Below are 21,900 nucleotides of genomic sequence, written 5' to 3'. Positions count from 1 at the left end.
TTGTGAGTCACCATATGGTTGCTGGGAATTGAACTCAGGACCTCTCGAAGAGCAGTCAATACTCTTAACTGCTGAGCCATCTCTCCAACTCGACTTTGTATCAATTTTTTTAAGCTTGAACCTCAAGTAGTTTTTCATCGCATAACTATCCTTGTTTTTAATTTGAACATGCTCATCTGAAGAACTCTGTAATTTTTTTTCATTTTTTATTAGATATTTTCTTTATATACATTTCAAATTTCAAATGCTATCCCGAAAGTTCCCTATACCCTCCCCCTGCCCTGTTCCCCTCCCCACCCACTCCTGCTTCTTGGCCCTGGCATTCCCCTGTACTGGAGCATATAAAGTTTGCAAGACCAAGGGGCCTCTCTTTCCACTGATGGCCGATTAGGCCATCTTCTGCTACATATGCAGCTAGAGACACGAGCTCTGGGGGTACTGATTAATTCATATTGTTGTTCCACCTATAGGGTTGCAGATCCCTTCAGCTCCTTGGGTACTTTCTCTAGCTCCTCCATTAGGGGCCCTGTGTTCCATCCTATAGATGACTGTGAGCATCCACTTCTGCATTTGCCAGGCACTGGCATAGCCTCATACAAAACAGCTATACCAGGGTCCCTTTATCAAAATCTTTCTGGCATATGCAATAGTGTCTGGTTTTGGTGACTGATTATGGGATGGATCCCCGAGTTGGGTAGTCTCCCGATAGTCCATCCTTTTGTCTTAGCTCCAAACTTTGTCTTTTCATGGGTATTTTGTTCCCTATTCTAAGGAGGAATGAAGTATCCACCCATTGGTCTTCCCTCTTCTTGATTTTCTTGTGTTTTGCAAATTGTATCTTAGGTGTTCTATGTTTCTGGGCTAATATCCACTTATCAGTGAGTGCATATCTAATGACTTCTTTTGTGATTGGGTTACCTCACTAAAGATGATATCCTCCAGATACATCCATTTGTCCAAGAATTTCACAAATTCATTGTTTTTAATAGCTGAGTAGTACTCCATTGTGTAAATGTACCACGTTTTCTGTATCCATTCTTCTGTTGAGGGACATCTGGGTTCTTTCCAGCTTCTTTCTGGCTATTATAAATAAGGCTGCTGTGAACATAGGAAATCATCCTCTGTCCTCTCTTCATGTTAACAGACAACAATTCCACTCAACTGTTTGTAAAATGTACATATTGTGTTGACTTTTCAACATTGTTCTTTTGAAAAAAATCTCTTCTTTCCCTCTCTGTCTCTGTCTCTCTGTCTCTCTTTCTCTGTCTCCCTCTCTCGGTCTCTCTCCGTCTCTCTCTGTCTCTGCCTCTGTCTCTGTGTGTCTCTCTCTCCCTGTGTATGTGTGTGTATGCTCATATGAGTCCAGGTGCCCAGAGTGCAGAACAAGGCTCAGAGCAGGAGTTGAAGGTGGTTGTGGGTAACCCAGGTATTGGGAACCTACATGGGTCAGCGAGAAAAGCATGAACTCTTAATCACCGAGCCATCTCTCCAGCCATTCTATGCTACAGACAAGGACATAGAGCTTTAAATCAACTGCCAGTGTGTCTTCGTAGCCTGTAATCCCTACACAAACACACATGGTGCCCCTCTGAAGAATGGGAGCTGCAGTCATTTCTAATGTAGAACTTGAACTCAGGATCATAGCTGATGACAACCTGTTAAATTAGCCTGAGGGCCTAGATTACAACCCAGATTCTAACCACTCTCCAGTAGCTGTTTTTTTTTTTTTTAAACCCAGGAGAACTGATATGATTTATTAAAGAGTCAATACTGGACTAGGAGACAGCTCTGTTGGAAATCTGCTTGCTGAACAAGCTTGTACTGCTGGGCATGGACATATAAATCCCTGGGACTCAGCCAGCCTAGCTATGTCTGAGAGTAGTCCAATGAGAGACCCTGTCAAATAGACAAGGAGAGCTCCATCCAGTCCAATGAGAGACCCTGTCTCAAAAATCAAGATGGAAAGATCCTGGTAGATGTCATCTAAACTCCACATGCGCACATGATTGCAATACATGAATACACACACAGGTTTATAAAATATACAGTTTGTCTATTACATGGATTTTTTTCAATTTTTTAATATTTCTTTTGTTTTTGAGATTCTTGCTTGAGTATTGTAGTTACATCATTTCTATCCCAACCTTTCCCCCACTCCTACTCCTTCTATGCCCCCCACTTTTTCTCAAATTCATGATGTCTTCTTTAATAATTTTTTTTTATGGTTTTTTGAGACAGGGTTTCTCTGTATAGCTCTGGATGTCCTAGAACTCACTTTGTAGACCAGGCTGGCCTCAAACTCAGAAATCCGCCTGCCTCTGCCTCCCGAGTGGTGGGATTAAAGGCGTGCGCCATCACGCCCCGCTTTCTTTAATAATTATTATTGGTGTGTGTATGTGTGTATGTGTGTGTGTGTGTGTGTTCATGCATGCGTACATGCATGGGCATGCACACACATGCATGTAAGCTACTGAGTCCATTTGATGTTGATCATATATACACATGCTTAGGGCTGACCACTGAGACTGGATAACTTGTCTGGGAAGCCGTCCTCAGAGAAGACTGATTATCCCTGTTTTGGCAACCATTGACTTCCTATAGCTCTTTGTCTAGGGGTGAGGTCTTGTGAGATTCCATCCATCCATGCTGAGATATATATATATATATATATATATATATATATATATATATATATATCATGTTTACGTGACCTCAGTGATAAGATCTTATAGGTATAGATACTTATCATATATAGAAGAAGCTTTTGAATTCAACCTACAAGTATGCATAACTGAGGAGATTTTGACATTAGTCATTTCAGATCTTAAAAACATACCAGGAGAAATAATTACAATATATCTCTTTAATGGGGTGTTCATCCTTCACAGTATATTCACAGTGTGCCTTCATCACATAGGACATACGAAAAGAACTTCAAAGTCAACAAAACAGCATCATCTCCACTCAAGAAGAGCTCAACAGTCTGTGCCGGAAGTACCACTCAGTGGAGTTGGAGAGCCTGGGCCGTGCAATGACTGGGCTAATAAAGAAACATGAAGCCACAAGCCAGCTGTGCTCCCAAACCCAGGCCAGCATACAGGACTCTCTGGAAAAACACTTCAGTGGTGAGCTGAAGGGCTTTTAGTCTGAATCATCTGTTTATGAGAAAGGGTTTGGACCAAATGCTGCTCAGAAACTGCCAGCAGAAATTTGACCAAACCTTTTAGTGAGATTAATGTTTCAAATTCACTCCCGCTCTGTGAGATTTGGATGACAGAGGTTCTGTTACAGACACTCTCACCTTTTGGAGACTATCCCCTCTCCCCATGAGGGACCACATATCTGGCCATTTTGATGATTCTGAATTATATCTGGCTCTTCCATATAGGAGCTTACATGTGTGAAGAACTGCCTCTGTTCAAGTGGTCAGAAATGGCTAGCCAAATAGCTACACACTTCACCGTGCTAGGATGAATTGTTCCTATGCGCACGGATGGTAGAAAAGGCCATAGCAATGATAGCCATATGGTCCAGAAACCTCCAACTCTCCATTTCTGTCTCTGAGAAGCTGTCTTCCACGTTGATGCTGGAACATCATTCTTATTTTCCTTCATCTTTTCTAAGTCAGTGTGGTAAAGGAAGTGGTCCCTGATGAGGCCACAAAGAAAAGCTTTCTTTCGGGCTGGGGGAGGGCTCGTGGGTAAATAGCTTGCTATTCAAGCATGAGGCGCTGGGTATGGATCCTCTGCATCCTATAAAAAGCTGACTTGGGTGGCACATGTCTGTCTTCTTAGTGCTGGGAAGGAAGAGATGGATGGATCATTGCAGCTCACTAGACAGATAGTCTAGATGAACATACGAAATCAAGGTTTACTGAGGGACTTGATAGCCAGAAATAACATGTAGAGAAACAGGAAGACAGCTGCTGCAGACTTTTGGCCTTCATACACATACACACACACACACACACACACATACACACACACACACACACACACACACACACACAATGTGCACACATATCTTTAATGCTCTTGAGTACATTTCTCCTGGGATTCTTACAAACTCTTTACCAAAATAAAGGAAAATAAGAGGAAATCAAATACTTCTAGTGCTTTAAAACTTTTTGGTCTCTTTGATGTAATTTCTCCATTCTACCATTAATATTCATGACTGTAGATCTATATTATTGTTTTATTTTTGGAGTGTTTTAAAGAGCAGGAAGGAAAGGACTGGAATGGAGAAATAATTCATTGCAACTGTCCTAGGATTTCACTCAGCATTTTGAATTTATCTATTCTTTTCTGAATTTTCAAAAGGTTCTATGAAAGAATTCCAAGAATGGTTTTTAGGAGCAAAAGCAGCAGCCAGAGAATCTTCTAATCTAACTGGTGACAGCCAAATTCTCGAAGCCAGGCTCCACGATCTTCAGGTATGGGTGCTGATATCCTTATATGGATGCTGTGATGCTGTGGTGCTATGGTGATTCTATGAATGCTCTGGTGTTGTGGTACTGATGTGGATACCATGGTGCTGATATGGATGCTGTGATGCTATGGTGTTGATGTGGATGCTGTGGTGCTGATATAGATGCTGTATTACTGATACGGATGCTGTATTGCTAATATGAGTGCCATGTTGCTGATATGGACCAAGTGATGCTGTGGTCCTGATGTCCATGCTGTGGCCTGATGTTGATGCTCTGATGCTATGGTGATTATATGAATGCTCTGGTGCTGTAGTGCTGGTGTGAATGCTGTGCCCTGATGTCGATGCAGTGATGCTGATGATGTCCCTTCCTTACCACAAACGCAGTCACTGCCTTGTGCCAGACTCAGACTGTTTCTTTGCCTGAACCTTCTTCTTTTGATCCATCTTTTCTTCTTTCCACCATGGAGTTGGCTGTTGAGTCAGAAGGGGTTAGGCAACAAGAAAATTCATCAAAAAAAAAAAAAAAAAGAGCAAGCTGGAAAGTATTTTGATCCCTTCCCTCTTTCTCTAGCTTTTAACCCACTGGCCATTCTTTAAAGTCATTCCAAGTGAAACTTAATTTTAATTTTTATAGCAGCAAAGGCATAAGTATTTTCTACCACTATTGAGAGACTTCTGAGAGTTGTTTGTTTTCTGGGTTTTAATGGAAAAATATATCGTGTGTCTTCTTTGGTCTTCTTAACTTGGGGGTCTAAGTTTAGAAACAATAATGGCAATCACAGATTACTTGGGTTTTATTGACTAAAGAAAATATATGCATCTAGGAAGATTTTAAAGATGAAAAATAGATTCAAATGAGGTTTTAGCCAAGTTTTCATAGCCAATTATCTGAATGCAGCACAGTGCATTATAAAACCAATGTTTATTTTTAAAAAATCAACGAGGCCCACTGTGGTGGTGCAAGCCTGTGATGCTGGCACTCAGGATATTGCCACAAGAGTATCTTAGGTTTGAGGCCAGCCTATACTGTATTAAACAACCTCCCCAAATTCTCTATTAAGATAGAATTATGTGGCCCATTGAATGATAAAATACTGTCAGTAAACCACCATATTGAAAGTCAAGTTATTTCATGTCCAGGCTGGTTTTGGGAAGAGGGATGATAAATTCAGACTTGGAATTGTCCTCTACTTTGTGGAATTCCACACAGAAATATCATGGGGACAATTGATGGAATAGTCTGGAATTCAAGGGAGATATGACTAGCATTTAATTCTGGGATTCCCTTGTTTTGTGGAAGCCCAAGCACAGATCTTCCAAAGGAGAGGTACATTCAAACAAAGGAAGATTGGGTCCTGAGGACTGGACTTTGTATAGAGTAGACAAGAGAAGATGAGGAAGACACAGAGTAGCTGTCTGGATACAGACCTGTTACACTAACACCATGAGGAGATGGGAACTGGAGCTAGGACAGTGTGACATTAGGAACAGGAAACTCTGGTGAGATTCTACTTTTATCTAGCATACTGTTTTCAATTTCTCCTCGTTTCCAATTGCTCTCCCCATCATGCACTGCCTCAATTAGGAGCCCTGGTTTTTTTTTTTAATGAAGATATTTTCTTCATTTACAATTCAAATGCTATCCCAAAAGTCCCTTATACCCTCCCCACCCTTATCTCCAACCCACCCACTCCCGCTTCCTGGCCCTGGTATTCCCCTGTATTGGAGTATATAATCTTTGCAAGACCAAGGGCCTCTCCTCCCAATGATGGTCGATTAGGCCATCTTCTGCTACATATGCAGCTAGAGACACGAGCTCAGGGGGTACTGGTTAGTTTATATTGCTGTCCCTCCTATAGGGTTACAGAACCTTTCAGCTCCTTGGGTACTTTCTCTAGTTCCTACATTGAGGGCCGTGTGTTCCATTCAATAGATGACTCTGAGCATCCACTTCTGTATTTGCCAGGAACTGGCATAGCCTCACAAGAGACAGCTATATCAGGGTTCTGTCAGCAAAATCTTGCTGGCATACGTAATTATGTCTGTTTGGCAATTGATTATGATATGGATCCCCGGATGGGGCAGTCTCTGCATGGTCGTTCCTTCCGTCTCATCGCCAAACTTTTCTCTGTAACTCCTTACATGGGTATTTTGTTCCCCATTCTAAGGAGGGACAAAGCCCCAGTTTTATCCAAGCTCGCCTTGTTAGGCCTTTTCCCTCTAGTCTATGCCTTGCTTCCTCCTTACTTTATTGTCTCAGCTCAACATTGTAATGAAGAATCCTGTTTATAACAGCCACTATCTATCTTACCTTGACTTCCAGGGTGTCCTGGATTCGCTCAGTGATGGGCAGAGTAAGCTGGACGTGGTGACTCAGGAAGGACAAACTCTGTATGCACATCTGCCCAAGCAGATTGTTAGCAGCATCCAGGAGCAAATCACAAAAGCCAATGAAGAATTCCAAGCTTTCCTGAAACAATGCCTTAAAGAGAAGCAGGCTCTCCAGGACTGTGTTTCAGAGCTGGGGAGGTAGGTTGTTATAGTAAATGTGGGTTTCACCACACACAGAAGGACTTTTCAAACACTTGATGGGGACTATTCATGTGAAGACACAAATAGTGTTTGAACTGTGAGTAGAAATTACAATGAATGTTGGCCTGCCTTGAGCACCAGGCTAATTCTAATAAAATAATTGATGACTGCTTTTAAAAGTCTCATTTGGCTTCATTTCTTATGCAGAAAAAATAAAGCCAAGAAATTATATCCACTGGTAATTATACATAACCTGGCTGTATGCCACTTCAGAAAGTTTGGGTAACTCAGAATATTAAAACCAATTTCTTTCCTGTTGTATTTACTTCTGTTGGGATAATCTTGGTAGAAAACAGCTATTGAGTTTCATGGATTAAGATTCCAATCAGTTACACATATACACAGGCACAATCACGTGCACACTTCCATGCATGCATGTGCAGACACACACACACACACACACACACACACACACACACACACACACACACACACACACACATTGATGAAAGAGAATATAACACTGGAGGCAAAACTCCTTGTTCCAGGGAGAAAAGGCATCCATAGGATCAGGCTGTCTTACTTGTGGCAGTCGGACTATTTATGAAAGCTTCTTGTTGAATTCTCTTTATGAGTTGAAAACTCATGAGGCTTTAATTGCTGCAAAGAAGACGTTGTAGTAACCTCAGCTGTCGGGACAGGAATAGACACATGGAGCGTTTTCTAAGATGTCGTTTTTCCTCTTTAGCTTTGAGGACCAGCACAGAAAATTGAACTTATGGATCCATGAGATGGAGGAAAGGTTAAAAACAGAAAACTTAGGGGAGAGTAAACACCATATTTCCGAGAAGAAAAACGAAGTCCGTAAGGTGGAGATGTTCCTGGGAGAACTTCTGGCTGCCAGGTAGGGCTCGTTAGTTACTTGCTTGGTTTCTGGCTGGTTTTATTGGTTGCTGTTGGTAGTGATTTCTTCTGTTCCTGAGTATCTCAACCACCCAGGCTGCCTTCCTTATGGCAGTGGTGTAGCCTGCAAAAGGTGTGGGCCTCGTTTCCTTTTCCTTTCCTCAAGAAATTGGGCTGCTCCTTTATATAACTTTGCTTTAGCTCTTCAGAGATTTGGTTTTAAAAACAAAAACAACAACAACAACTTCATTTAAGCTGGGGGGTGGGGGGGTGGGGGGGGGTAGCACATGTCTTTAACACCAGCCCTCAGGAGGCAGAGGCAGGTGGATCTCTGTGTGTTCAGGGCCAGGCTAGTCTACAGAGAGAGTTCCAGGATAGCCAATGCTACACAGAGAGACCCTGCCCCTGGATACGGCAGTCTCTAAATGGTCCATCCTTTCATCACAGCTACGAACTTTGTCTCTGTAACTCCTTCCCTGGGTGTTTTGTTCCCAATTCTAAGAAGGGGCACAGTGTCCATACTTTGGTCTTCATTCTTCTTGAGTTTCATGCGTTTAGCAAATTGTATCTCATATCTTGGGTATCCTAAGTTTTGGGCTAATATCCACTTATCAGTGAGTACATATTGTGTGAGTTCTTTTGTGATTGTGTTACTTCACTCAAGATGATGCCCTCCAGGTCCATCCATTTGGCTAGGAATTTCATAAATTCATTCTTTTTAATAGCTGAGTAGTACTCCATTGTGTAAATGTACCATAATTTCTGTATCCATTCCTCTGTTGAGGGACATCTGGGTTCTTTCCAGCTTCTGGCTATTATAAATAGGGCTGCTATGAACATAGTGGAGCATGTGTCCTTTTTACCGGTTGGGACATCTTCTGGATATATGCCCAGGAGAGGTATTGCTGGATCCTCCGGTAGTACTATGTCCAATTTTCTGAGGAACTGCCAGACTGATTTCCAGAGTGGTTGTACAAGCTTGCAATCCCACCAACAATGGAGGAGTGTTCCTCTTTCTCCACATCCTCGCCAGCATCTGCTGTCACCTGAATTTTTGATCTTAGCCATTCTGACTGGTGTGAGGTGGAATCTCAGGGTTGTTTTGATCCATCCCATAAGCAGCTTCTAAACGCTGACACCATTGCATACACTAGCAAGATTTTGCTGAAAGGACCCAAATATAGCTGTCTCTTGTGAGACGATGCCGGGGCCTAGCAAACACAGGAGTGGATGTTCACAGTCAGCTATTGGATGTATCACAGGGCTCCCAATGGAGAAGCTAGAGAAAGTACCCAAGGAGCTAAAGGGATCTGCAACCCTATTGTTGGAACAACATGATGTACTAACCAGAACCCCGGAGCTCTTGTCTCTAGCTGCATATGTATCGAAAGATGGTCTAGTCGGCCATCAATGGAAAGAGAGGCCCATTGGACTTGCAAACTTTATATGCCCCAATATAGGGGAATGCCAGGGCCAAAAGAATGGGAATGGGTGGGTAGGGAAGTGGGGGGCGCTATGGGGGACTTTTGGGATAACATTGGAAATGTAATTGAGGAAAATATGTAATAAAAATATTAAAAATTAAAAAAAAAAGAGAGACCCTGCCCCCCACTCCCTACCACCAAAAAAAACCAAAAACAAAACAAAACAACAAAACTTTATTTCCCTTTAGAGAATTACCTTGTGTTCACTGCCAAAAGAAGCTGACGTAACTATAGAAAACTACAAAATCACGCCTAGGACACCCCCAACTCCCATACATGTCCTCATACATCGTAGGTTCCAGCTCTATCCTGCTCACTCATCCTTACAATATCATTAGTGCCTGCGAGCTGTGGCCACTAGGTCTGGCTCTCCCTCAGCCCCTCTCTTCTGCAGTCTCCCTTCAGTGCTGCCCTGACTCCTCCCCTGAGCAGAGTCCCCTTATCTTTTGACACCACTGCCATTTGCAACATTTTGTTCCTTGTGTTCTTGCTCCATTCCTAGAACTTTCCCGTTTTGCCTCGATGGCAAGGTCAAAGGGTTTCCAGTGAGTGCAGCTTGGTTTAGAACTTGGGCTCCTTACTGTGCACCCTGAAGAGCAATGTCTGTCTGAGGCAGGAGACAGCAGAGCCCACTTGCTTAATCAAACAAATCACTGGGATCATAGTCAGAGTAAAAACAGTTGAATTCACACCACAGTCTTTCTCTGCTTCCACCCAGTCCTCTCTATGGTCGAATGTGCCAGTCCTCTTATCTTTAAGAAAAAAATTGCAAACTCCCAGCAGAATTCATGTCATGACTAAAAATCACCCAAAAGTATATGTGGCACTTCCTTCATCCAGGACCCCAGCAGAGATCAAGAGCCATGAGCACCCAATTATATGAATTGGGTATTACTTTATCTAACCTGCTCATATCCTTCCCCAGTGGACTGGCTTTTAATTACAGCAAAGCAGATGTTACAGAAGTAGCTGTTGTGCTGTTGATCAGTGAGTAGAAAGATGGAGAAAAGTCTGTGTGTGTTCAGTACAGACATGATCATTTAAAATACAGATTCAGTACATTGTTGCTGGAATCTGCAGATGTGGAACCCAAGGATAAGGTGACACAGCCACAGTACTTGTTTGGCAGCCCAGTTTGATAACTATTGAGACAGGGCCCCTGGCTGGCTTTGGTTCTGCCTTTGGACACCTTGCCATGGAGAGATGCCCACTTTGCTAATTACTTGTTTTGTTGCTGAGACAACGTACTCCACAGAAGACATGGAGAAGGAAGGCTTGATTCTGGCTTGATGTTCACCGTAGTGGGAAAAGTGGGGGAGGAGTGGCACTGGGGGGCAGGGGAAGGCCAGCCCTCCTATAACACTGAATCAGCAGTCAGGAAATACAGAGTGAATGGAAAGTAGAGCCAGGCTATAAAATGTCAAGGCTCACCCTGAGTGACATATTCCCTCCAGCAAGGCTCCACCTCCCCAAACTTCCGACATATCACTAGCTGCTGGGAACCGAGTGTCCTAAACCTTGGGCCAATGAGGGGGACACTTCACACTTGAACTGTAACAGTCACAGCAGAGCATGGGAGCTTCTCAGAGTTAGGCTAGCAAACACAAATGGAAGGATGATCGAGATGAGCTGAGCCCACTTTCTGGACTGATCTCCTAGAAAGATAGGCTCCACCACTGAGATGTAAATGAAGGAGATATGGCAGAAATGGATTCATATTCCCTGACAGGCATTGACTACATTAAGAAGGCAAAGAGACAGCCTTGTTCCCAGCATCTTAATGTTAAAGTCATATCAGCTATGAGCTCTTGTCTGAATCCTGATCCAATGTCAACAGTCATTTTTCATTCCCCTGGATCCAGAATCCTGAAACTAAAAAAAGAAATTCTGTTTGTCCAGAGAGTCCCTCGACAAGCTCTCCCAGAGAGGGCAGCTTCTCAGCGAAGAAAGCCACAGTGCAGGGAAGGGAGGCTGCCGGAGCACCCAGCTCCTTACCAGCTACCAGAGCCTTCTCCGAGTCACCAAGGAAAAGCTGCGCAGCTGTCAGCTGGCCCTGAAGGAGCATGAGGCTCTGGAAGAAGCCACACAGAGTATGTGGGCCCGGGTGAAGGATGTGCAAGACAAGTTGGCTTTTGCAGAGAGCACTCTTGGGAACAAGGAGACATTGGAGGGGCGATTGTCACAGATTCAGGTATGTGCAGCCCACAACTGCTACCCATTGCTCTGAGTCCAGGCACAAATCTAGAACTGGTCCTTGTCATCTGGGAAGTGTCCAATGAAAATGTGGGAGAGGGGGGAATGAATCAAACACTCAGAGAAACTGTTTATTCTCCTTTTGGGGAAAGGAATGTTTTTGTTTTAATAGCTTTAGTTTTTGTTTGCTTATTTGTTTCATTCAGTAGTTAACCATCAAAGTTCACTAAACACTTACTCTGTTACAAGTGCTATGGGCATTGTTGGGAGTATAGAATAGTGGTTAGTGCCTGTGTTCCAAGAGGTCAGAGACCAGTGTGTGAACTGTTAGTACAAAGCATAGATCTGGGCTGTGAATGGAGTGATAGGGGCTCTTTGTAAACACAAGACAGGAAGACTTCCAGTCACATGACCTTGAACAAGGCCTTCTGGTGGACATTACCTTGAACCATGGGAATCAAGCAGGCAACGAAAGGGAGAAGCTACCTTCTCTGAAGATATGTCTTCATTGGTTAAATTCATTTTTGCTCACTGAACCCACTCAACAAAATTGTAATTGTTGACTGGTGGCCCAAAGTTTTCCAGAAATTTAAACTGGTCTTTGGACCCCATACTTCTTATATCCAGCTTATATCAGTCTAGCCTAGTGTCTATGTAAATTTACTGCTTTCATTTTATGATGAGATATTCCCACCTTAGTTATCTTGGCTGGTGAACAGGAGGTGCAGTGATCAGGGTGTGCATGCCTGTGGCACTGTCCTTCCTCAGTCACCAAACACCTAGGTTTTTGAGTCTCTCATTAGCCAGGAGCTCCTGTAGCAGGCTAGTCTGGCCAGCCGGGAAGCCCCTTATCTACCTCTCTCTGCCTCCCCAGAGCTAAGAATACAGGTACATGCCACCACTCCCAGCTGTTTGTTTGTTTGTTTGTTTTTTAACTTATTTACTTTATGTCCCACTCACTGCCCACCTCCCAGTCACTCCCTCCCACAATCCTTCTCTCTATTCCTCCTCCACTTCTCCTCTGAGCAAGTGCCCCTCCCCACCAGATATCCCCCACCCTGGCACATCAAGTCTCTGCAGACCTAGGCACATACTCTCCCACTGAGAGCAGACAAGACAGCCCAGCTAGTAGAATATATTCCATGCACAGGCAACAGCTGTTGGGATAGCCCCTGTTACAGTTGTCCAGGACCTACATGAAAACCAAATTGCACATCTGCTACATATGTGCAGGGAAGCCTAGGTCTAGCCTGTGTATGTTCTTTGGTTGGTGGATTAGTCTCTGAGGATCCCCAAGGATCCGGGTTTTTATGTGGGTTCTTTTATGTGGGTTCTGGGGATTAAACTTAGATTTTCATGCTTGAAAACTGACTCATTTCAGACCTTGGCCCCTTAATTCTAGGAAGCTGCCATTGTTTAGCATAAGAGGTTTTCATTCCCACTGACAGACATTTCCTTCTCTCCCCCCCCACCCCCCCATCCCCCAGGACATTCTCCTTATGAAAGGTGAAGGAGAAGTAAAGTTGAATCTGGCCATTGGCAAAGGGGACCAGGCCTTAAGAAGCAGCAACAAGGAGGGGCAGCAGGCGATTCAGGATCAGCTGGAGATGCTCAAAAAGGCGTGGGCTGAGGTCATGAGTTCGGCTGTCCATGCGCAAAGGTGCAACAATCTTCTCTAATGCTTATTTGCCCAAATAAAACCCAGCAGTTTCCTAAAGCCATGGTGCAGCATCTAAGCAGCCTGCAGTGGAATTACCAAGCAGGTTATTTTTGCTGTGTGCAGGCATTGCCTGTCTTTGCCTGTGTTTTATTCCCCAAGGGGCAGAGTCTAGTGCTGGTATGTTAGTGTGCTTTGCGTCTGTGTTTTCTTTTCAAAATATTTTTATCCATTCTCCACAACTTCCACCCAGTGTCTTTCATGGAACCTTGCACATAACACAAGCTTGGGGAAAATATCTCATTTTAAGTCAAGAATATTTAAAGAATACTTAATAATAAGTCAAGCAATTCTTTAATAGGTCTTAGCTATTTACAGGCACATGCAGGGAAGTGTTGTTACCAAATTATAGTGCTGATGACCAAGTTTAAAGCATGTGTCTGTTCCTCATCCTGGAATTATCACACTGAGCCGGTGATGTGGGATGTGTGTGTGTTATCACAATGCTATAGATGTCCAGGCGCTTAGTGGCTAAGCTTCAGAGAGCTGAAATTCCATAAAGTGGGGCATGTTCTCGTGCAGCTGATCATTAACCCGTTATGAAGATTTTGGAGCTGTAACATTATGGTCTGATTCCACCCTGGGGTGGACTCTCTAAAGGTGATCCAGTGAGGTTACAGTAGTGTGGTGAATACCACAGACCAGGGAGCATATCAGGGAGACAGGATAGAAATGGATGCTCGCAGATATAATTAGATATGAGCAAGAGAATCTGCAGTGCCCCATACACAGCAGGATAAGGAAAGTCACAATTGAGTAGTACACATTTCAGAGACCTAGGAGGAAATGTAGTGGAAAGTCTCACCCTAGAATGAACGTAGAACGTTGTCAAGAAAGAATGTGCTTAGTTTGATTCAAACACATATCCATGTATCGAAATACAACATGGTCCCACTAATACACACAGCTTTCTGTGTAGTTTAAAAATTAATCTTAGTTGATAGGAAAGAAGCAAAGGAAGAACAAAGATGGGAAAGGAAGGGAGGGAATGTAGATCTGTGCTGTGCCCATTACTGATGAAGAGGTGGGGAAAAAGTGTGTCCTTGTTTATTATAAATGGAAGCCTTCACCTTCTCTGAGTCTTCTCTCAAATTATCTTTACATATCCAGCTATCTTGTTGGATAAAACACTACCACTGAGAATTAGATTAAAACACATCCAGAATCCGTATTCTGGAACCTCTCTACTACCTAAGGGCTCCAGAAGTGGGTCCCAAAGTGACCACAACAAATATATAAGCAGAAGATGCTGTGCCATTGAGGTCAGAAAAGGCACTGCAGCTGTCTCCTACCACGCAGGCAGCAGCAGGGCCACCTAACATCGGCATGGGATTTGTTTGCCTTTGCCTCAGTTCTTGGTTTTACAGTAAGAGGCTTTCTAGGCAGACGGGACATCCCATCTCTGTCATAACTCCCAGTGATCAGCAAAGGAAAGAGTGGGACCCTCTGGGGATTCTCCCGTTCTATAGTAAACTGTAGAGCATAAACAATGCCCCAGTGGTTGGCACCTGGCCAGCTTTCAGCTTTGTAGAATGTGAATAGAGATGCAGGAGGGCTGGTTTTTTTTTTTTTTTTTTTTTTTTCAGATGTTACAGAAAAATGTTAAATCCAAGAAACAGATTCAGAGCTCTGACTCTTATTTTGGCAAGAAATTAAATCTGACAGCTCCATGCTGGGTGGTTTCCTTGTTGCAGTGATTGTGGCAAACAATGAACCAAGACAAAAATCCGTTTTGCCTGCTAGCTGGGGAGACCTTCCAGAGGCTCTGACTCAGACTGTAATACCAAGAGTTTTCAAAAGATCCTGAGCTGTGGCAGAAGAAGGTGGCTTTGGTGACTTCTGGTGTATGACATCGATTTAGACTTTTTAAACTTTCAGGAATGCTTTGAGCCTATGAGTCTGATATGATAGGACTCTATGAGACTACATGATCATACCAATACAGAATACTAATACATACTAATTCAGAAGCAACAATTTGAGCAAGAGATGGAAGTTCATTAACTATCTTATTCTGATTCCAGAAAAGCAGGGTACTAGGCAAGAGGTGCCAGGGACATTCACTCAGCATGAACGTAGCATAGTCTGTGTTCTGGTCTATTAATTACTTCCTAGCAGTTTGAGTGGTGGTGGGGGGGGGATGACAGAGAGAGAAGATGAAATTAAGGAGGGAGTGAGACAAGGAAAGGGAGGTGAGGGAAAGACAGAGAAGAGAAAGGGAAACGAGGAGGGAAGGAGAGAGTATTAAAGTTCAATAAGAGTCTTTCCTTATGTCATTCTGGAAATCATTTATTTTCTATTAAGAAATCTGGGGACCTGACTGTTAAATATGTGACTGTGTTTCCTATAAATACATTGAGTCTTCATTTAGTCACATGTTTAACACAAAAGAATTGGCCTTTATGTGTGCATAGTCTAAAACCATAGTATTTACCCAGGCAAAATACTTCAAATTTAGCTGGGAGTGAACAAGTAATTACATCTGATATTAGTAATATAGACTTTGCACTAGAAAATTTAAGAACTGATTTGTGCTAAGCAGAATTTAATTAACAGTAGAGTACTAAGTTTCCTAACCACAATGTAATATATAAATTATCTGTTCACTTGAGACAATTACCATTTGGAAGATATATGCCTAGGTATGTGTGCTCATGCACACACACACACACACACACACACACACACACAGCATCAGCTCACTTAAAATTCTAGCATATATTAACTTTGAAGAAACCATACCCTATTTGTGGCACATCAAAAAAAAATGTTTCTCCCTACCCTCAAAAGCAACATTTCATTACAATAAGCAAAGCACTTTAAACAGATCCCTTGGCCTTTATTTGTGTTTTGGTAGAGACAGCAAAATTGAATCTCAGTTTTACAGTGTGTGACCCTCATTCCAGCACCCTGGAGTCTGTGATTGACCAATGGAATGACTATCTAGAGAAGAAAAGCCAGTTGGAGCAGTGGATGGAATCAGTGGACCAGAGACTAGAGCATCCTTTACAGCTGCAGCCAGGGCTCAAGGAGAAGTTTTCCTTGCTGGACCACTTTCAATCCATAGTGTCTGAGGCAGAGGACCACACAGGAGCTCTGCAGCAACTAGCAGCAAAGTCCAGGGAGCTCTACCAGAAGACCCAGGATGAGTCCTTCAAAGAGGCTGGCCAGGAGGAACTGAGAACTCAGTTTCAGGACATAATGACTGTGGCCAAGGTGAGCTTTAGACCAATACAAAAGCTTCACTTTAGAGGTGAGGAGCTTCCATGTGTAGCTCAGGGTAACCTCAGGCTCACAGAGATCTACCTACCTCTGCTAGGAATGGTTTCTTTTTAAGATATTAAATTCATGGAGGCTTGCTCCTCTTCTTGCTGTCTTGCTCTGTCTCTGCTTGCCTTCCCCCCTCTCTCCCCATCCCTTTTCCTCCTCTCTCTTTATATACTCATGGCCAGCCACTACTCCTCTACCCTCCCCCCTCTCTGCTTTTCTCTGCCTCTACTACCCTCTTAACTCCCCTCCCCATGCCTTGAATAAACTCTATTCTATACAAAAAAAAAAAAATCACGGGGAACCCAAGAGTAAAACCTGAAGTCTTCTGTGCTACCTAAAAACCTCTATCGAGTGTCATTTCACAATCTCGTTTTTGCAGTGACTACGACTGTTCACACAGTTTCTCTTTGTTAAATAGGAGAAAATGAGGACAGTGGAGGACCTTGTGAAAGACCACCTCATGTACTTAGATGCTGTCCAGGAATTCGCAGATTGGCTCCACTCTGCAAAGGAAGAGCTTCACCGCTGGTCGGACACATCTGGGGATCCACCAGCTACCCAGAAAAAGCTGTTGAAAATCAAGGTGAGCATTCTAGCCGATATTTTTCTGCATCGATCCACAGGTTCTTCAGTATGGTGGCAGATTTGTGATAAGGACTTGGTGGATAAGATTCTGGGGGGTTTGTTTGTTTGCTTGTTTTTAATGTTTTCTTCCTAGTTTTGCTTGGTGTTTTATTGTTTTGTGCATCAGCAACTCTAAACACAAAGTTCAAGAAAGTAATTGCAAGGAATTTAGTTCCACTTATGAGCAAACTGTGGGCTGACCTGTATGTGTTTCTTATGCAGATGTACATATTGCTGTACTAGGAGAGTCTAAGAAAACAGTGCCCGATTGGACTGACAAAAACCAGTGTAGCCTGAACTTGAAAGTCTTTTCTGAAGCCAAAGGGCATTCCATATCATCTTTCATCTCCTGACTTTCTAGCTCTGTTTTTGGAAAAGTCACTTCTATCAATGCCCTCAAGTCTTGTTGGAAATACAGAAAAGAGTTAAAAAAAAAATTCCAGAACCAGCTCTAAGGAGCTTCGGAAGCCTAAGTGAGAGAGTCATATAAAAACTGAGCACAATGCCTGGCCATGAAGTGCACTGAGGAAGAAAGTCCAGTGGGTTTGAGAAAGAGACGGATGGGCTCATGATGGAGTGCCAAAGTCAAGGGTGAGCCAGGCATGGTACTACACACGTGAATACTTTAGAGGATAGGTAAGAGGACTCTCATCAGTTCAACACCACCCTGGTCCACACAGCAAGTCATAGACCAGTAAGGAGTGCATTGGAAAAACCTGTATCAAAAGAAATTAAACAAATACATAAAATAAATAATTAAGCATACAAACAAGTATAATAGCCAGGTGTAAAAGTTAAGTCTTTACACTAAACTCACAGAGGCCTTACCTAGGGAACATAAGTACCCGTAGAGAAGCCTGTGATGTGGGGGAGATGTTCAGTGATGAGCAGATCAAACTTGCACCACTAGGGGAAAGTAAAATCCAGGAGGCACCGAGTTCTCACAACAGTCTTGAAGGTCAGGAGGCTCATTTGAAGAGATGACATTATCAACTACTATGACATAGTCTGTAGTTGAAGTCCCAGAGCAGGTTGGGTCTATAACATGTCTAGCAAATAGAATCAGGACCACAAACTCCAAACCCAGGTGTGCTTCAGGTTAAAAGAGTTTTGAAAGAGAGGGAAAAAGAGGAGAATTGCACGGTCACCATGACTGCTGATGTTGAAGGTCGCCTCTGGGTTTGACACTTGGGCTCTTTGGCAAGCCTGAGAGCCATTTCCACTCTGAGAGTGGTGCGTGGAGTGAAGGACCTACCAGGTTGCACAGATTTAGGAGGGAATAGACAGTAGTGCTAAATCAAGCTTGTGAAAAGTTAACCTGAAACCCTTTGAGGAGGTAAAGGAAGTATGACTCCTGCCCTTTGAGGCTCAGCCTACCCCCATCCTGTGGAATCCCTCACTCAGAATATGCAAAGTGGAAACACAGTGTCTACATGGATGGACACATGAGTGGACATGCATGTATACGTAAAGAGTTTAAATACAGGACAAGAAAATCTATGCAAAATCTAATCTGAAGCACTGTGAATTACAATGCCCTAATTGACGATCTGGACGAGGGCTAAGGAGATGGCTCCCTATGGAGGAACACTTGCTCTCCAAGTATGAGGTCTTAAGTAGTTCTCAGCACTCATGTAAATATCTGGGCATAGTGGTGAGCCTGTAACCCCAGCACTGTTAAGTGAGCAACAGGTGGTTGCCAGTCAGCCTAACAAAAACGGTGAGCTTCTGGCTTCATGAGATATCTCAACTCAAGAAAGCAAAGCAGAGAGAGACAAAGAAAGACTCTTGATGTCCCATTCTAATCTCTGCATGGACATGCAGAAGCTGTGCACACCCGTCCACTTGCGTGCATCACACATGCAAGCGCACACCCTAACACAAAGGTAATCCATGTGAATGGAATCAGAGTCAGCAAGCGTGGACGTACCCTCCCACCAAATGAAACTGAGGTAATGGATCTGAGGGAATTGAAGAAAGTGACCTTTGACAGCAGACTCTTGGAAGTCCAAAATCTGAAAAATGTCTGTAAGGTTGAATATCATGTTCTAAAGCAATCTTGTTAGATGTAGCACTTTCTAAGCTATAATTTTTCTCTTTTTAACCACAAACCACTCTATGTACTGATGAACAAACATAACTTTTAGAATCCTGCTGCCAAGAAAGGCTCACTACATACACATAAACTACCGTGTGTAAGAACACGCCTACACATATGTAAAATTATGTCTCACGTTATTGTGCTTTTGACTGCCATATAATTGGGCACTGTAAATGATCTACATCAAAGTGTGCCTCTATTGTTTGTACCTTGAGAAGACAGATTAACCTCAGGCTAATTAAGTAAAATGCAAAGTGTGTTATATGGACTAGTTAAATATGGACTAGTTAAAATACCTATTCTGCTTCACACTTCCATGATACATGTATGAACTCAATGGCCTGATTTTCTGTGGTTAGCTTGTAATTGGTCTTGTTTCCTCCTCTTCCTCGTCCTCCTCCTCCTCTCCTGTCTCTTGTTTCTGCCCTAATAATCTTCTTCCTTTCTACCTAACCAGGACTGAAGACATAATTTTTGCTTTAACACTGACAAAATCCAGCCTTAGCAATACACGTTATGTTTGCACCAGAATGACCACTTTAACAAGAATTTGTCATTAGAAGCACTTAATTTTCAAGGACATGCCCTGGCTTGCCTATTTCACAATGAATATTCTAATCATACCATAAAGTCCTTTCTCTATGTGAACCACAGCACTAAACATGGCATCTGAATTGCCACATTTCTGGTGAAGGGGTTTCATCTTCCCCCCTCCCCCTCCCTCTACCCCCCTCCCCCAGGGAGAAATGCCAGCAATAAACAAACCTAGGCTAGAGTTTGCTTTAAACTTTTAATTAAGTTCATTGTGAATTATTAATTTCAGTGACCATAAAAATGCCTCCTTAGGTAAAGAAATATCTGAGGTTGAGGAAGGCTGGTTCTCTTCTGGCTGTGGGTCAGCCTGACTCCCAGCAGGGAAGAAATGATTTAAGCCACCCTTCTATGGGAGATGATGGAAATTAGAGACTACAGACAGGGCACAGTTCATTTATGCATCCACATAAGGGGGAGTAAGGGTCCTAGGACTCTTTTTAGTCTATAGGAGCTGAACACCACACTTCCACATATCTAAATAGTGCCCGTCCAGGCAGCGCAGACACTGCGACGCCCTGCATGATTTTGCAATAAGTCAGACACACTTGAGACTGACTCCTGCTAATATAACTTAGGAGAGTATAGACACAACGACTGCCATTCCCTGTGTACATTTGCTCAAACTTCATAGCAGGACAGAGTCCTGATCTGCACACATGTTGAAAACTGGTAGCCCAAGTGACTAAGGGCCTCCTTGGTTTCCATGGCAATATTCCATTACAGGAGCTGATAGATTCCAGAGAGATCGGTGCAGGCCGCCTAAGCAGAGTGGAGTCGCTGGCCCCGGCTGTGAAACAGAACACAGCTGCCAGTGGGTGTGAGCTTCTGAACTCGGAGATGCAGGCCCTGCGCGCCGACTGGAGGCAGTGGGAAGACTGCCTCTTCCAAACACAGAGCAGCCTGGAGAGCCTAGTCAGTGAAATGGCTCTCTCGGAGCAGGAGTTCTTTGGCCAGGTGACCCAACTCGAGCAGGCCCTGGAACAGTTCAGCACCCTTCTGAAAACGTGGGCCCAGCAGCTCACCCTCCTGGAAGGCAAGAACTCTGACGAGGAGATCGTGGAATGCTGGCACAAAGGACGTGTAAGTGGTTGCCTTCCTGTTTACTGTTGGGGTGAATAAGCTAAATATTTCTTCGACTCCTGTGGTTGCTAAAAACGGGTTATGATAACTAAGTGCATGCAGCCCTCAGAGGCAGAAAAAAAGTATTCCGTAAGTTTGCAAAGTGTCTTTTTCCCCCTCCTATTCTATAAATCAAACTTTGGTAAAAGTTAGCATAAGTAGGAGGGAGATGCTATTATGTCCCGTAGGAAAACATTCTTTCTCTTGTGGCGATATTTTACTTTCTTTCTGATGGTGTAAGAGTTTGCAATACTGTATCAGCCATTCAGTTTGGAAAATGCCCTGTGGGCAGAGGCATAAATAGACAGAGAGTCATAGCTAGCTCCCTCGTTGCCAGTTAACTCTTTCAAACAATTAAGTGATTGAGTTTATAGCATGGAAAAGCACATTTGATAATTTGCTGAGCCACAACTGATAGTTTTCACAGTGTCTGTTTATCCTCTTCATGATTTTGACAGCTGAACTTGAATTAGCTTGTTAATACAGATTAACATTTACTAGACACCTTCTAGGGCTTAAAAAAAAAAAAACAAAACAAAACACAAACCTATTACCACTCTTAGAACCTGAGAAAAAGAAGCAGAAAAGGGAGGGGGGGGGCAGGCTGACGCTTACCAATCTCTTCCTTCTCTGATTCCTCTTGGGTGCCTTGGCAATGCTCTCAATATTTGCTGCTTTATAACGCTCAAAATCACAGCTGTCCTTAAAAGGAAGTTTAGTGAAGTCAATGTCTCTGCTTCTATTTATGTTATAATCATTTCGAAATAGCTCCAGCCTATTGAGAAGTCACAGAGTATTTCCAGCGCTGTCTTGTTTAAATGAACATGTGTGTGTGTGTGTGTGAGAGAGAGAGAGAGAGAGAGAGAGAGAGAGTGTATGTGGTGTGTATGTGGGGTGTGTGTGTGTGTGTGTGTATGTGTGTGTGTGTGGCA

General features: G+C 43.2%; 1 protein-coding gene across 13 annotated transcripts in view; it reads left to right on the top strand.

The window, feature by feature from the left end:
* Positions 1-21,900, top strand: part of Syne1 (spectrin repeat containing nuclear envelope protein 1) — a 444,430-nt gene that overhangs the window by 172,214 nt on the left and 250,316 nt on the right. For all 13 annotated transcript variants that reach the window (XM_029482408.1, XM_029482403.1, XM_029482399.1 and 10 more), the window contains 9 exons: positions 2,918-3,125; positions 4,320-4,432; positions 6,755-6,960; positions 7,712-7,867; positions 11,250-11,541; positions 13,031-13,203; positions 16,167-16,476; positions 16,949-17,113; positions 20,573-20,929. In XM_029482408.1, the coding sequence (XP_029338268.1) occupies positions 2,918-3,125; positions 4,320-4,432; positions 6,755-6,960; positions 7,712-7,867; positions 11,250-11,541; positions 13,031-13,203; positions 16,167-16,476; positions 16,949-17,113; positions 20,573-20,929 (1,980 nt within the window). The remainder of the gene's footprint in view (positions 1-2,917; positions 3,126-4,319; positions 4,433-6,754; positions 6,961-7,711; positions 7,868-11,249; positions 11,542-13,030; positions 13,204-16,166; positions 16,477-16,948; positions 17,114-20,572; positions 20,930-21,900) is intronic.

The sequence above is a fragment of the Mus caroli genome, chromosome 10 (genome assembly GCF_900094665.2).
Source record: "Mus caroli chromosome 10, CAROLI_EIJ_v1.1, whole genome shotgun sequence".
In the NCBI taxonomy this organism is placed as follows: Eukaryota; Metazoa; Chordata; class Mammalia; order Rodentia; family Muridae; genus Mus; species Mus caroli.
Note: the sequence above shows the minus strand (reverse complement) of the source record. Positions and strands in the feature narration are given on the sequence as shown.